Below are 15,069 nucleotides of genomic sequence, written 5' to 3'. Positions count from 1 at the left end.
GCTCTGGCCACCACTGACCATTTTTCTGGCTTTATAGTCTTGCTCACTTCAGGGTGCCACGTGACTGGAATCATACACTTATACACACCCATGCCAGAGATCCCCAAAAGAGGCTTTAAGCGACAAATAAAATGTCCACTCGAGCAGAATGCCTGGAAAAAAGCAGAGACATGAGTGCTACTGAATTATTGAGCCTGTCACGAGGTACTCGGATTCACTTAGTAGCGGCACCAATAGTAGTAGCCAGCGCTTCCCAGTCCCCGTGATGTGCCGCACATGGCTCTGACTTAAGTTACCCACATGGACTCAGTCCCCGTAACAGTCCTCCACAAACACAGGCCTGAGGCAGAGGAATTGGAAATACAGGTGACCCTTGAACAGCATGGGTTTGCACTGCGTGGGTCCCCTTATACGGGAGTTTTTTTCAATAGGTACTGTAAATGTATCTTCTCTTATGATTTTCTTAACAGTTTTTTCCTCTAGCTTACTTTGTTGTAGGAATACAACATATGATACATAAACATACAAAATATGTGTTTATCGACTGCTTATGTTATCGGTAAGGCTTGCTGTCAATAGCAGGCTATTAGAAGTTAAGTTTTGAGGGACTGAAAAGTTAAACATGGACTTTTGACTGCTCAGAGGTTAGCAGATCTAGCCTCTATGTTGTTCAAAGGTCAACTGTAGATATAAAAGGAGGCCAGACAATGAGAACTTAACTTTTTAGAGTTGAAGACACAAGTTGGAGGAACAATCACTGATGAGTTTTATGCTGTTTGCCATCTTTGCCTCTTGGGTGGGTGGCGTTTGGTGGTGGTCTCACTCACTCAGTGCTGCTTTGAGCAGGAGCATCCAAGAGTCGGCCACGTGTCTCATAGTCTAGATATTGGATGTCTCCTTCCTGTAGTCTCGTCACAGAAACACAAGTGTGCGTGGCAGTTGAGTGTACCCCAGGCGTCCGTATGGAAGTTACATGACCCTCTTTCTTCCCTTCTTCTCTAAGGTGTTTGTCTTTGGCACTGTCACAGAATGGCTGCATTTCTACAACAAGTGGCTGTACTGCTGCCTGTGGATTGTGAATGGCCTACTGCAGTCCACTGGGTGGCCCTGTGTGGTTGCTGTCATGGGCAACTGGTTTGGGAAAGCTGGGTATGCCACCTCCTTCTTCTTTAATTTTTCTTTTTAAGTAATTTCAGTATCGGATTATTCAGACTTGTCAATTAATTTGATCCCTTCGACACTACCCACATCCTCCCTTAATTTAGAAAGTCAGAATCGTTCAGAAACAGGCTAGGCGTCAACATGTGTCGGAAATGGTGTGACCTCAGGGATGATCCAGCCCAGTCATTCACGTCCACAACACTCTCCGGCCGTGGTCAGTGTGGCTAAGGCAGTATGTCTCAGTGTTTTCTTTAATCTTCCCTTTAGAGAACATGAATATCTCCTCCTGTGGGTTTTGCCTTCCTTTCCCTTTTTTGAGACTCAGTGATCTTTAGTTTTCTTCCATGAAAGATAAGGAAACTGAGGCCAAAAGTGGTCCGTGGGACTTGCCTAAGGTCACCTAGCAAAGGCTCTAAGAAGATGTAGATGGAGAATGTCAAACTTTGGGGGCATTTTTCTCCTAAACCTTTAAGTCATTATTAGATTGTATTTGAGTTTGTGTGTGTGGTGTGGGCCAAGGTGTGAGGATAGGCACCTGCTAAAGTCTCTTCTGGGCCACCAGGAAGAAGAGCCATACTTAATTTACAGCCTGGAAGTAAGCTGAGATTCCCAAAGACTTGGCTTTGTTGTATGTCATTATTTGTGAAACTCCAATTTCAGGAATAGTATGAATTCCTGTCATTTTTGTAGATAAATATTTATGTGTTGTGACATACACATTTATCTAATTGATGGCTCTGTCTTTTGTGTGTGCACTTCTACGTCGGGGCCAGTGTACACACACTAGAAATTATTGTCCAGCAGCGCAGTGATCCGAGCAAGCTCTGACCTATCCTCTCGGTTTCCAGCTTCCCCGGTTTCACAGTGGGGGAGTAATGATGCTTGCTGGCTAATGATCTGTAACGTTGTGAAACTTCACCTATAAAACGTCTGTGGTCAGAATAAGCCACTTAATGAGAATGCTCTGATTATATTTCAGTGTTCCAGTGGGTTCTATCTCCTTCTAACTCTAGCATCACTAGTTTAACAGAATTGATTGTAAGAGGCGCTTTTCCCCTATCATACTTTCATTTTCTTTTGGAGTGGATGATGCTGTCTGCTCATGTGCTGTTTATTCTTTTTTTTTTTTTTTTTTTAATCCTCACCCGAGGACATTTTTCCATTTTTTGTTCAGATAGAGTGGGAGGGAGAGAGAGGAACAGAGAGAGAGAAACATCGATGTGAAGGGACACATCGAGTGGTTGCCACCCGCACAACCGACCAGGGCCGGGGACAAACTGCAACCGAGGTACGTGCCCTTAGCGGGAACCGAACCCGGGTCTCTCAGGACCGCAGGCCGACGCTCTAACCGCTGAGCCAAACCAGCCAGGGCTGTTTATTCTTAATAAGATTTTTAAGGTATTTTTTTTTTCTAGTCATGATTTTTGAAAATGATTCAAAGGCTACTTGTTTATTGTACACAAACTAGATAATATAAATGAGCAAAGAGAAATAAAGGCAAAAACCACTTGAAATCCTATCACTCAAAGGTAATTACTTTGACATGTATCATTTTGAGATAATTTTGTGAGTTTTTATAAATTAGATGACACTGGGTATTTGATAGCAGTGACTGGACAGGTTGATCTCTCGCTTCCTTATTTCTGCGGATCAGTTACAGAGAAACAAAAAATTCAAGAAAGGCATTACAATTTCTTTCTTTTTTAAAAAAACATATTTTTATTGACTTTTAGAGAGAGAAAGGGAGAGGGAGAGAGATAGAAACATCAATTGGCTGCCTCCTGCATGCCCCCTATTGGGGATCGAGCCCGAAACCTGGGCGTTGCCCTGACCAGGAATTGAACCAGCAACCTCTTGGTCCATGGGACGACACTCAACCACTGAGCCACACCAGCTGGGCTCCAGTTTCTTTTTGACAGTAAGATAATTTGTTTTTAAATAAGTAACACTAGTGAGCAAAATTGATGATGCATTGCTTGAGACATAGTGACTTTTCCTGTGCTACATAACAATAAACTACAATTACCAATAAGACTGTGCTAACTTAAAATAAGTTATTTTAGCCAATTTCTTGTAAAAGCATGTCTTTGGCCAGCAAGTGTTGCTCAGAGCATGGTCTTCTGACTGTTTTCTCCAGAACTCTCTTGACAGAGCTTAAACGTTTTATTTATTTATTTAATTTTTATTAAAAAATTTTTTTTTGCTCAGCCGGTGTGGCTCAGTGGTTGAGTGTCAACCCATGCACCAAGAGATCTCCGGTTTGATTCCTGGTCAGGACACATGCCCAGGCTGTGGGCTCAATCCCCAGTAGGGGGCAGGCAGGAGGCGGCTAGTCAATGTTCTCTCTCATCAATGTTTCTATCTCTCTCTCCCTCTCTCTCTAAAATAAATAAAGAAAAAATATATATGCCCTGACTGGGAATTGGACCAGCGACCTCTTGGTGCATGGGTTAACTCTCAGCCACTGAGCCACACCAGCCGGGTACACATGTGAACTTTTAGAAAATGACCTTTTCTTACCCGCCCTTTCTGCCTATGTGGAGAGCTAACCATTTTTCTCCAAGATGTTTTAAAAGCTAATTTCCCTTCCACCTGACTCTTCCTCTACCCACCCATCTTTTAAAAATGGCTTTATTGAGATATACAATAAGTTACACATGTTTAAAATGTATTATTTGATGAGTTTTGACAGGAATATGCCCATAAAACCATCATCACAGTTAACATAATGGACAGTCCCTAATCCCCAAAAGTTTCCTCAGGCCCATGGCAGTCCCTCCCCGCACCGCTCCCCACGCCACCCCCTCCCTCCCTCCACTGCCCTCTCCAGGCAACTGCCGACCTGCTTCCTGTCACTTTAGATTAATTAAGATTTTCTGAGCTTGTATATAAATGGAATCACACAGTACGTACTCCTTCTTTTTGGTCTTTTACTCAGCAGAATTAATTTGAGATTCATTCATGTTGCATGTTGATAATCCATTCCTTCTCATAGCTGAGTGGTAATTTATTGCACACAATTTGGTTATCTGTCCACCTGTTAATGAACATTTGGGTTGTTTTCAGTTTTTGGCTATTACAAAAAAAGCTACTGTGAACATTTGTGTAGAATTCTTGTATGGACATATGCTTTCATTTTCCTTGGATAAATACCTTGAAGTAGAATGTGGATCATATAGTAGGTATGTTTATATCTTTTTGAGAAACTGGCCGTCTCTTCCACATGATTGTACCATTTTACATTATTTTATTTTATTTTTTTGGTACGTGCCCCTAGCGGGAACTGAACCAGGGACTCTCTGGTCCACAGGTCGATGCTCCAACTGCTGAGCCAAACTGGCCAGGGCGCCATTTTACATTTCTACCAGCAGAGTGTAAAGGGTTCTAGTTACTGTATATCTTTGCCAACACTTGGTACACTTGGTCTTTTAAAAAAGTTTTTTTTCTTTATTGATTTTAGGAAGAGGGGAAGGGGGAGAATGAGGGAGAGAGAGATAGAAACATTGATGAGAGAGAACATCAACTGGCTGCCTCCTGCTTGCCCTGCTGGGGATTCGGCCCACAACCTGGGCATGTGCCCTGACCAGGAATCGAACCGGCGACCTTTTGGTGCACGGGTTGATGCTCAGCCGCTGAGCCACACCGGCCGGGTGGGTCTTTTTTATTTTAGCTATTTAGTAGCCAAATAGTGATATCTCATTGTGGTTTTAATTTGTGCTTCCCTCATGTCTGATGATGTTGCATATCTTTTCATGTGCTTATTTGCATCATATTTTTATATGTGAAGTATCTATTAAAATTTTTTGCCCTTTTTTAAAAACATTTTTATTTTGAAATGGTTATAGATTCATACTCTTTAACGTTTCATTGCATTGTCTGTTTTCATATTATTGAGTTGTGAGAGTTCTTTATATTCCAGGTACAAATCTTGTCAGATAAGTGATGTGCAATATTTTCTCTTCCAATCTGTGGCTTGTCTTTTTAAATTCTCTTGATAGTTTCTTTCAGTGAGCCCCAAATTAAACTTTAGTATAGTAAAATCTTAGAGTTGGAAGAGACCTGATGTTTTGCTGTGTGGGTGTATTTAAAAAAATCTTAAAATAGAATGTTGATTCTTTGTAATGTGAACTTTCATTGTTTTGGCCATTCTGTACTTGAACTGTAGTCGCACCCCTGTTACTCTGCTGTCCCCTGCTGACCGCTGCTCTCCGTCTCAGGCGGGGCGCTGTGTTCGGCCTCTGGAGTGCCTGTGCTTCAGTGGGCAACATCCTGGGCGCGTGTCTGGCCTCCTCTGTTCTGCAGTATGGCTATGAGGTAGGTGCCACTTTCTAGCTTTTTTATAATTCCTCACCTGCGGATTGTTTCCATTTATCTTCAGATAGAATGGGGGCGAGGGGAGAGAAACATCAATATAAGAGCTACACATCGACTGGCTGCCTCCCGCACGACCCCGGCCACAGCTGGGGACCAAACTGCAACCGAGGAACGTGCCCTTGACCGGATCGAACCCGCAACTCTTTGGTCCGCAGGCCGACACTCTGTCCGCTGAGCCAAACCGGCCAGGGCCAGCTTTGCAGTTCTGTTCACAGCTGCACAGGCAGTGGTGTGGACTAAGTGAAGACAGCCAGGGTGCTGCTGTTTCCACATAGCGCTGTGTCAGAAAGCCCAGAGCGACGGGTTCCTTGACGGTCGCCACTCTCTTTGCTGTAACTGTCTGCAGCATTTAGGGAAAAGGCAGTTCCGGGGGCAGAGAGAGAGGGGGAGAGAGAGAGAGAGAGAGAGAGAGAGAGAGAGACTAACTGTGTATTGAATGATGCCATTTGTGTAAAATGGAGGAGGAAGTCAAGAGTACATAGAGTACATATTTGTATTGGCTTGTATTTCTTTTTTTGTTTTTGTTAATCCTCACCCAAGAATATTTTTCCAGTGATTTTTAGGGAGGGAGGGAGAGAGAGAAACAAACATGCATCTGAGAGAGACACATCAATTGGTTGCCTCCCAAATGACCCCAACTGGGGCTGGGAATTGACCCTGCATCCCAGGTACATGCCCTTGACTGGAAACCTGGCCCTCGACCCCTCAGTCCGTGGGCCAGCGCTCTAACCGCTGAGCCAAACTGGCCAGGGCACGGCTAGTATTTCTAAAGCAATCTCTGGAAAGGAGGAGTTCAGTAACGACAATGCTTATATGATGGGAAAATGAGGATTGAGTGGACGGGAGAAGGGGTGTGGGGGAGCGTTTTTACTATACATCTACTTTTTGTTGCTTGAATCATGTACATGTGTTGTCTATTCAGAAGCCTAACTAATTAAAAGTAGGTAAGTTGCTCTTTTATTTATTTTTAATATTTTTGATGTAAGTTGCTCTTTTAAAAAGAAGATAGTTTCAAACAGCTGTCTGAAGAATTTTGCTCTATTTCGGGTCAATGGGAAGTCCTTCCAGTGTTCAGTCACCTTCATTCTAGGCCTTTTGGCTTCACACCTGGATTGTACTAATTGGTTCAGGTGGGAATTTCGGTTCACCCTATGGGATGCTCCCACATTTGGCCTCTGAAAACACTTAATTTTGTCACTGACTTGTTAAAAAGTGTAGGCTGTCTATCCACATGAGGCTCCATAGTCTATTAAATAGCATTCAGCTGCTCAGCCTGGCTTTTGAACGTCTTTAATCTTGGTATCACCTTCCAAACCAGGTTTCTGTTCCCGGGGACCTCCCCGCAGAAGCCCCCTGCCTTGGTCGGGAGATGGCTCTCTACCTCACTCCCACCCTGTGCCTTTGCTTCGCTTGTGCCCGGAAACAGGGTCCATTGCTTTGATCTTCAGTTCTCCGTAAAGCATTGTGTAGCTACTTCAGCCTCTTTAGCTGTTTCTTCTAAATTCCTGTTGTACATGTTTCTTATTAGGACTGGGCCTCCTCATTTATTCAGCTACATGCTGCCTTAGATTATTGTTTTGTTTATTGTTTAATTCCCTCTGCTGGGTGGAATATCTTCTCTGGCAGATACTGTTCCTATGGGAGGCTGTGTGGTGCAAAGAATGAGATTTTTGGAGCTAGTCCTGATTTCACAATCGTAATAGTACCACTCAGTGTTCAGGGGACCTTCATTATCCACTGGGCCTCGTGGAGTCCTTGGGAAAAGCAAAGAGAAAACACGAGTAAACACAGCTCCGCTGGCACAGGCCGAGCTCTCAGCACTTGCTCTTCCCCGTGTCCCCGGTCTTCCGGCCCGTCCTCACCCCACCTCCCGCGCGTGCCTCGTGAGTGTTCCCGCTGTGTAAGGAGCACCTACCCTCTCTCCTCCAGTATGCCTTTCTGGTGACAGCGGCTGTGCAGTTTGCTGGTGGGATTGTCATCTTCTTTGGACTCCTGGTGTCACCTGAAGAAATTGGTGAGGACAAGCTGTTGCTTCTGTTCAGAACGTTCTACTCTTATGGGTGAAGGGAAATCCGAGGCCAGAACAGCCAGTGTCTTTCTTCCTAGGAGAATTGTGACCTCCTTTCGGTGGATTAAAGGAGCAGGATTGCTGTTGTGTCCTGCGCCCAGCGAAGCCTGGCACAGCTGCACGTGTTTGAGGGGAGTGAGGCTCACCTGTCACAGGGACAGGAAAACTCATTATTTGCAAATGAGTTTTATAATTGAGACACTGGTTACAAATTAGCATGGATGTGTTTCTAATTTTACTTCTTGAGACAGATTTCTTTTCCTTCATAAAAATAATTTAGTATGATACTTATCTCTGGTTAAATAGAGAATTCATACTAATGAAACCATAGAAGCAAATAGATGTACAATTCTATCTTGAATATTATTAAAGAGGTACATCCATTTAATAGTATGTAATTAACTTCTTTTTGTATATGAGAGAATTAGAGTGATTTCTTTGAGAACATACTGCTTTGAAGCCACATAAATTAGAGCCCTAGGTTTGTTGCTATGTGACTCTAATTGATCTTAGTTGACCTTGGCCTCTGAACCTTGTTGCTTCTTCTATAAAATGGAAATAAAATAATATCAACCCCATACATGCAAAGCGCTTAACACGCCAGGCACCTAGCAGACACTCTGTAAATGATGCTGATGTGATTTTAGGTCTCCCAGGTGTTGAGGCAGAAGACCATTTTGAAGAAGACTCGCACAGGCCGTTAATTAATGGTGCTGAAAATGAAGATGACTATGAGCCTAACTATTCAGTCCAAGAAGGCAGTACTGTCGCCCAAGTGAAGGCAATCAGCCTCTATCAGGCTTGTTGCCTTCCTGGAGTTACACTGGTAAGGGTTGTTCACATCTCCTCGCTGCAGCCAGGGAGCTGTTACGGCCTGGAGGTCACCTCTGCCTGGGACGAAGCATCTTTAAGTGTTTAGCTTCTCGCAGATACTTTAGTTTAGAAATATATGTTGAGAGGAATATTGGATAGTACCCCTCAGCTTAGTTTTATATTGGCACCACTGGAAATCTCTCCTGATATTGAATGCAGAGGTTGGCAAACCTTTTCTGTGAAGAGCCAGATAGTATTGAATGTTTTTAGCTTTGGGGGCCCGCATGCCTCTGCTACAGCGACTTAACTCTAGAGAGCAAATGAAATGTGGACCACGTGAAATAAAAGGACGTGCCAGATTTGGCCCTGAGCCCTAGTGTGCTGACCCTGACCTAGCATTTAAGTAGCAAGTTGGTATTTTTAAATATATACTTTATGGCTTCTTGCCGTATTATAAAATTTTATGTCAGCCAGGAGGGGTTTTGAATGGGCTGCTAAATCTGCCCTATTTGCCGATATTCTTATTTTAGGAAGAAACAGTTGTTTGCCCTTCTATGAAAAGGTCTAGAGCAAAATACTCCACAGTGTTTCTTGGTAATGCATTCCAGTGTTTCCACAACCTTTACAGTCAGGAGAACTTTCTAATGTCTAAACTAAATCCCTTCTGCTGCAGTTTTTCTGTCTTGGTGTTTCGGGCGCTCTAGCACGGGAGTGGAAGTTAAGAGGCCTAGGTTATGTTTCCAGCTTACCCACTAACTCTCTGTGGGGCCTGGGGTAAGTCACAGCCCATCCTTGTGTCTCAGTTCTCCTTCCTGTGACTGAAAGCACACTAGTCTGCCCTGGGCTCTAGAATGCTGAGCTATTGTATCGTGAACATGCACCTGCTTTTATTTTACTGTTTAGTGGTGCTTTCTGAATGTAGCCTCTGAGCTAGAGTCAGAGTCTGCAGGCTGTCATATTCCATGCTTATCAGTTCCCTTCTGTCTGTGCCCCCAAGCTAACTAAGAGAACTGACATTTACAGATACTTAAATATGAGTTAAAATATAAGTTCTCGAGATTCTTTAAAAGATGATGTATAATGTAAGGGAAATGCAAGATTCTTTAGGCCTGTTCTTATGCTAAAGATTTATATTTTTTAACTAGTTATTAAAATATTCTGCTGGTAATAGGTTAATTTCTGAGACAGAACTTAAATTTGTCCTGACTAAATATGGAATCTTTTGCTCTTCCTTTGTATTTGCCAAGCTGTTGTTCCCCAACATGAGTAGGATGTAAGGGAAATCTAGTTAACTGAATTCCTTTGTCTCTGTGGCAGGCTGTCTGGACAGAATGCACTCCTGCCTGGGACTTGGCTCTCTAGGGGGTGGCTGTGGCCGGCCAGGGAAGCTGTTTTAAAACAAGTGATACCTAGGGAATAACTGGCAGCTCTAGGGAAAAGAATATACTAGCCAGACACCCTTTGAAGTCAGTCTCTCTGTTCCTTCCCCTTTTTCCTTTGATGCTAAATGCCAGGATTTCCTGGTAATAACGTGTTGGATGCCGGGGCCTAGCGCCACTGCCATCTTAAAGCAGCCGCACCTCTTAGTCCTCAAGTAGCGCCACAAGGCCCAGGACAGCCGTGGGCTTTTCTTTTTGACTCTCCAGAGATAACGTGCCGCTTTCCCACTGGATGTGGGAGTGTAAAGCTTTTGGAAACTAGAATGTGAAAGTAGTTGTATTGTTGATGCTTTTCTTAGACCTTGAAACTATAACCTAGTCATATTATTCTCCACCGTTCATAGTATTAATTTTGCAGGAAATCTTAGAAGAACTAAAATAGTTTGGCTGCTTGCAATAAAAGCTCTGATGTTTATTGGATTTATTTGCTTATGGTTAGTGCTAGTTAGTGGAATGAATTCCTTTAATCTTTGTTTAAATAAAGAAATATGAGTTTGTGCCCTGCTTTACAGGTTCAAAACACTGGTTTGCTTCTACCAGAGAACTGGAAGGAGAAGAAACTGGAGAGAGTTAGGAGGTGGTCATCTGTGTTTTCTATTCCAGAGGCCTGCTGTACATGCTTTTCTAGAAGCTTATGGGGATAAAGAGAAGAGGGAGACTAGGTGAAGTCAGGCCAATGGGAATTTGTAGAAGTATTTAATTTTATGGTCAGGTTAATCGTCCCAAACTCCCCTATTTTGTTTTGCTTTTTAGTTACATGAGACATCATGGTCCCGCTGTGCTGTTTGTTCTTACTGATAATTGAATGTTTTCCTTCTAGTACTCACTGGCCTATGCCTGCTTGAAATTAGTGAATTACTCCTTCTTTTTCTGGTTGCCCTTTTACTTGAGTAACAACTTTGGATGGAAGGAGGCTGAAGCTGACAAGCTGTCCATTTGGTACGATGTTGGAGGAATTATAGGTAATACCCACGATGCATCTTTTTCTATACTAGTCACTGTTACTTACCCTTTTACTGGGTTATGAAATCTGACATCATGTAAAGTTTTATTACTTATTCCACAGCCATTTTTCTTAAACTAGCCTACCAGCACACAGCCACACTCTGTAGAAAAGTCCACAGGACAGACCCAGCCTGCGGCAGTGCTCTAGTTTGCGGGCTTCTTATTCTCAGTCCTTTGTTGGTGGGTCTGTTCTTTTGTTTTCGGATGTTTCCCTCTGTGACCTCTTTTTTTTTTTTTTAATCCTCATCCGAGGACATTTTTTCATTTATCTTCAGATAGAGTGAGAAGAAGGGAGAGAGAGAGAGAAACATTGATGTGAGACAGACACATCGACTGGCTGCCTCCCGCACAACCCTGACCAGGGCCGAGGACGGACTGCAACCGAGGTACGTGCCCTTGACCGGAATTGAACCCGCAACTCTTTGGTTCGTGGGCTGATGCTCTAACCGCTGAGCCAAACCGGCCAGGGCCCTCTCTGACCTCTTTTAATGTAACCCTTGCATACACTTTAGTATAAGTTAGGGCTTAACTGTGCACATTAGCTTAGTGTATGGATTGTCAGGCGATAGAGGTGGGAACAATAGAGATTGATTTTTGTGAATATTTTGTAATTGCTTTGTTCACAGCGGGTTTTAGTAGTGACTTTTTGTTATAGCTGGAAGTATTAACAGGGAAGTAAGAAACTTTAAATAAGACAGGCGTACAGAGTGAATTTTAGTGAGTATGACTTAAATGGCTGATGAAGCCTTTACATCCTCTGTCAAGCTCACAGTTAGAAGTGTGGTGAGACGGAACTGCCCTGAGCATGCGAGCACCTGGCGCACTTAGGCGACATGCCGCTACTGCACTGCGCTTGTTTGCCCTTGTTCTTAGACCCGGAGCCAAAGGCGGGGTTGCTGCCTTTAGACCTCACCGTGCTCTGTGTCCTGCTGTCTGATGAAGATGTACCAGATGTCCCCTGGCCCCCAGAACTTAGCGTGGGACTGTATCTAAATGTGACTGTCTTGCTTTTTAAGCATGAGGACCTGTTAGTTATTATTAAGCCATAAATGCTGCATTTAATTTCAGTGAATATTGGTTGTTACTAATAGCCTATAAGGTATGGTCCTTAATCATCGTTTAAATAAAAAAGCAGAAAGATCTGGAAACGCCTTCACAGCTGGTTTGAGAAGAGAAAACAAGGGATGGGGTGGTTTTGGTGATTTTCCCCTTTTTCCTTACTTTGGTGTCTGGTTTGTGGTGTCCTGTCCCTATCAGTCATCGTGACATTAACAGTCAGGTAGTATTCCTAAAAAGAAATAACGAAGGAAACTTTTAGGGGAGTCAGCCATTTTTCTGCGTAGACCAGTGTTAGGATCCGAATAGCAGGTGGAGGGTACTGATGAGCAAGATTCAGGTAACCGAGCTAAATCATAAGTGATTGTAATTGTGCTGTGCTCTTTGTGCCCAAAGGCGGAACTCTGCAAGGCTTCATCTCTGATGTGTTACAGAAGAGAGCACCAGTTTTAGCTCTGAGCCTGCTTCTGGCAATTGGGTCCCTGGTTGGCTACAGTCGTGAGTATTCCTTTGCAATTAAATTATGATCACTTAGGACTAAGGCATTTTCCTTGAGTCAGTGATCAACCCTGGGGAAATCCTGGCTACCAGCTACAAAGGCATGATATGGGACCTTTGTATTGACCTGTGAATACCTGGTGAAAGTATCATCACATAGTTTTATTTGTGCTGGGGAGGAAACTGGCATCTCTTCTGCTTTGTTGGTTTGTTTAAAAGCTCGCTTGGGAGTGTATATGCTTTGAGGGTAGGCTCCAGAGGGACAGCATTAGAGACAATAAAACAATAAAAGGGAAAGGGTTTCAAAAGAGGAAAGATGGTAATTGGTAGGCTTGGTATATGTTCCTTAAGATGCTGTGAGATTGGAGTAGGGTTTTTCTGTAGCTTTCAGAAGTCTTGTTAGCTTGAGCACCAGCAAGAGGCAGACATTACAAATAAAAGTTGGAAGAGGCCGTGAAAACGTTGTGTCCCTTTGTTGTGTCTGGGTGAGATCTGCGAGGTCACAGAGCCCAGGCTTTGGGGACCGCCCAGTGGAGGCACACGTGACACGCTTGTCAAGTCAGCGCGCTGTTTCTGCCTTTCTCACAGGTTCCCCGGACAACAAGTCCGTGAATGCTCTTCTGATGGCTGTGACAGGTATGGCATCTGGCCCCATTGCACCGATCCGTTTTCTCTGTCAGTAGCAGGGAAAAGGAAACTATTTCCCTCAGTTTGAGTTACACTAAAACCTTAATTACCGCGAATTCAAATGGTAAAAGGAAAGACACTTCCTCCAGAGTCTGTTACTCTGCTGCCACGTGATCTCGGTCCTGTTACAGAATCAGTCCTCTGGACAGGGGTGTCCTAACAGCCCGATCGCTGCCCCAGCTTCTCACATCGCTGCTGGAAGTGGCTTAGGGAGCCGCCACATTGGAACCAGTTCCCCAGCCTTCGAAATGTCCAGTATAGCTAGTTTTTCCTCCTGTGTCAGGACTGGTCAGTATCGCTTCACTTCAGTCCCAGCTAAGTGCTGTTAGGGATCATGTTACAGGAAAGTTCCTTGTTTGTAATACTCACACTCATACTCAGCAGCGAGAGCTGCTCACGCTATCACAGGCTCTGATTCCAGCCGTGTTAACGGATTCATGTGGGCCGCTCCTGCTCGGTCCTCGGACAGCTGCCCCCAGAGCAGTCAGACAGAGCCACCTGCACCATCGAAGGAGCCCCCCCGTCCCGTTGTGTTTGGCTGGATTTGGTAGTTGTGCTCTGTGACAGATGTGACAAGCTAGTGCAGTTCGTAATTGATGAAGGCACACTTCACAGGAGGTAAAAGGCTGTGTGTTCACTATATTTTTTATATCTTTGGTTTCTATAAAATATACTAGCATGTTATGTAATTCAGAAATGTGGATGGAAACTAGTTTGAAGATGATACTACCTGGGAGAGTTTCCATTTTTACTGGTCATTTCCCTCCTTTCTTCTGTTTCTTTCCAACATACTGATTATTATTGTGGAATAAGAATTTGCCTTATTCACTAGATTCCAAGTGGAATTATGAATAATGTTTTAATAAGAACCTGTTCTGTTTGTGACTTCAGGATTTTTTATTGGTGGACCTTCTAATATGATTAGTTCTGCTATTTCTGCTGACTTGGGTCGCCAGGAGCTCATCCAAGGGAGCAGTGAGGCTTTGGCGACCGTCACAGGAATAGTCGATGGCACCGGGAGCATTGGAGCTGCAGTGGGCCAGGTGAGTGAGCAGCGGAGGGGCTGAAGTGGAGTGTCAGTGCTCCTTCAGCTGGTGGAGAATTGACCCTGCCCACGGGGCCATAGCAGGTGGCACTCTTGTGCTGTAGTGTGCTGTGCCGGGAGCCCGGGGTTCAGTCCCGTCTGAGGTCCCACTGTGCCGGGAGCCCGGGGTTCAGTCCTGTCTGAGGTCCCGCTGTGCTGAGAGCCCGGGGTTCAGTCCCGTCTGAGGTCCCGCTGTACCGGGAGCCCGGGGTTCAGTCCCGTCTGAGGTCCCGCTGTGTCAGAGCCCGGGGTTCAGTCCCGTCTGAGGTCCCGCTGTGCCGGGAGCCCGGGGTTCAGTCCCGTCTGAGGTCCTGCTGTGCCGGGAGCCCGGGGTTCAGTCCCGTCTGAGGTCCCGCTGTGCCGGAAGCCCGGGGTTCGGTCCCGTCTGAGGTCCCGCTGTGCCGGGAGCCCCGGGTTCGGTCCCGTCTGAGGTCCCGCTGTGCCAGAGCCCGGGGTTCAGTCCCGTCTGAGTCCCGCTGTGCCGAGAGCCCGGGGTTCAGTCCCGTCTGAGGTCCCGCTGTGCCGGGAGCCCGGGGTTCAGTCCCGTCTGAGGTCCCGCTGTGCCGGAAGCCCGGGGTTCGGTCCCGTCTGAGGTCCCGCTGTGCCGAGAGCCCCGGGTTCGGTCCCGTCTGAGGTCCCGCTGTGCCAGAGCCCGGGGTTCAGTCCCGTCTGAGGTCCCGCTGTGCCGAGAGCCCGGGGTTCAGTCCCGTCTGAGGTCCCGCTGTGCCGGGAGCCCGGGGTTCAGTCCCGTCTGAGGTCCCGCTGTGCCGGGAGCCCGGGGTTCAGTCCCGTCTGAGGTCCCGCTGTGCCGGGAACCCGGGATTCAGTCCTGTCTGAGGTCCCGCTGTGCCGGGAACCCGGGATTCAGTCCTGTCTGAGGTCCC

The 15,069-nt window shown here is 45.3% G+C and overlaps 1 protein-coding gene and 1 non-coding gene across 8 annotated transcripts in view; both read left to right on the top strand.

Moving 5' to 3' along the window:
- SLC37A3 (solute carrier family 37 member 3) overlaps positions 1-15,069 on the top strand; it is a 36,251-nt gene that overhangs the window by 13,455 nt on the left and 7,727 nt on the right. For 3 of the 7 annotated variants that reach the window (XM_036246579.1, XM_036246582.1, XM_036246580.1), the window contains exons 5-12: positions 1,004-1,149; positions 5,379-5,475; positions 7,465-7,549; positions 8,251-8,429; positions 10,676-10,817; positions 12,313-12,414; positions 13,003-13,050; positions 13,993-14,144. In XM_036246579.1, the coding sequence (XP_036102472.1) occupies positions 1,004-1,149; positions 5,379-5,475; positions 7,465-7,549; positions 8,251-8,429; positions 10,676-10,817; positions 12,313-12,414; positions 13,003-13,050; positions 13,993-14,144 (951 nt within the window). Of the gene's footprint in view, positions 1-1,003; positions 1,150-5,326; positions 5,476-7,464; positions 7,550-8,250; positions 8,430-10,675; positions 10,818-12,312; positions 12,415-13,002; positions 13,051-13,992; positions 14,145-15,069 lie in introns of all 7 variants that reach the window. The other 4 variants (XM_036246583.1, XM_036246585.1, XM_036246584.1 and 1 more) reach the window with 3 other exon arrangements.
- Positions 5,781-5,901, top strand: LOC118620580. Its single transcript, XR_004957484.1, has one exon. It is a non-coding gene; the product is annotated as a small nucleolar RNA SNORA16B/SNORA16A family (small nucleolar RNA).

This window comes from Molossus molossus, unplaced genomic scaffold (assembly GCF_014108415.1).
Source record: "Molossus molossus isolate mMolMol1 unplaced genomic scaffold, mMolMol1.p scaffold_m16_p_7, whole genome shotgun sequence".
Taxonomy (NCBI): Eukaryota; Metazoa; Chordata; class Mammalia; order Chiroptera; family Molossidae; genus Molossus; species Molossus molossus.
Note: the sequence above shows the minus strand (reverse complement) of the source record. Positions and strands in the feature narration are given on the sequence as shown.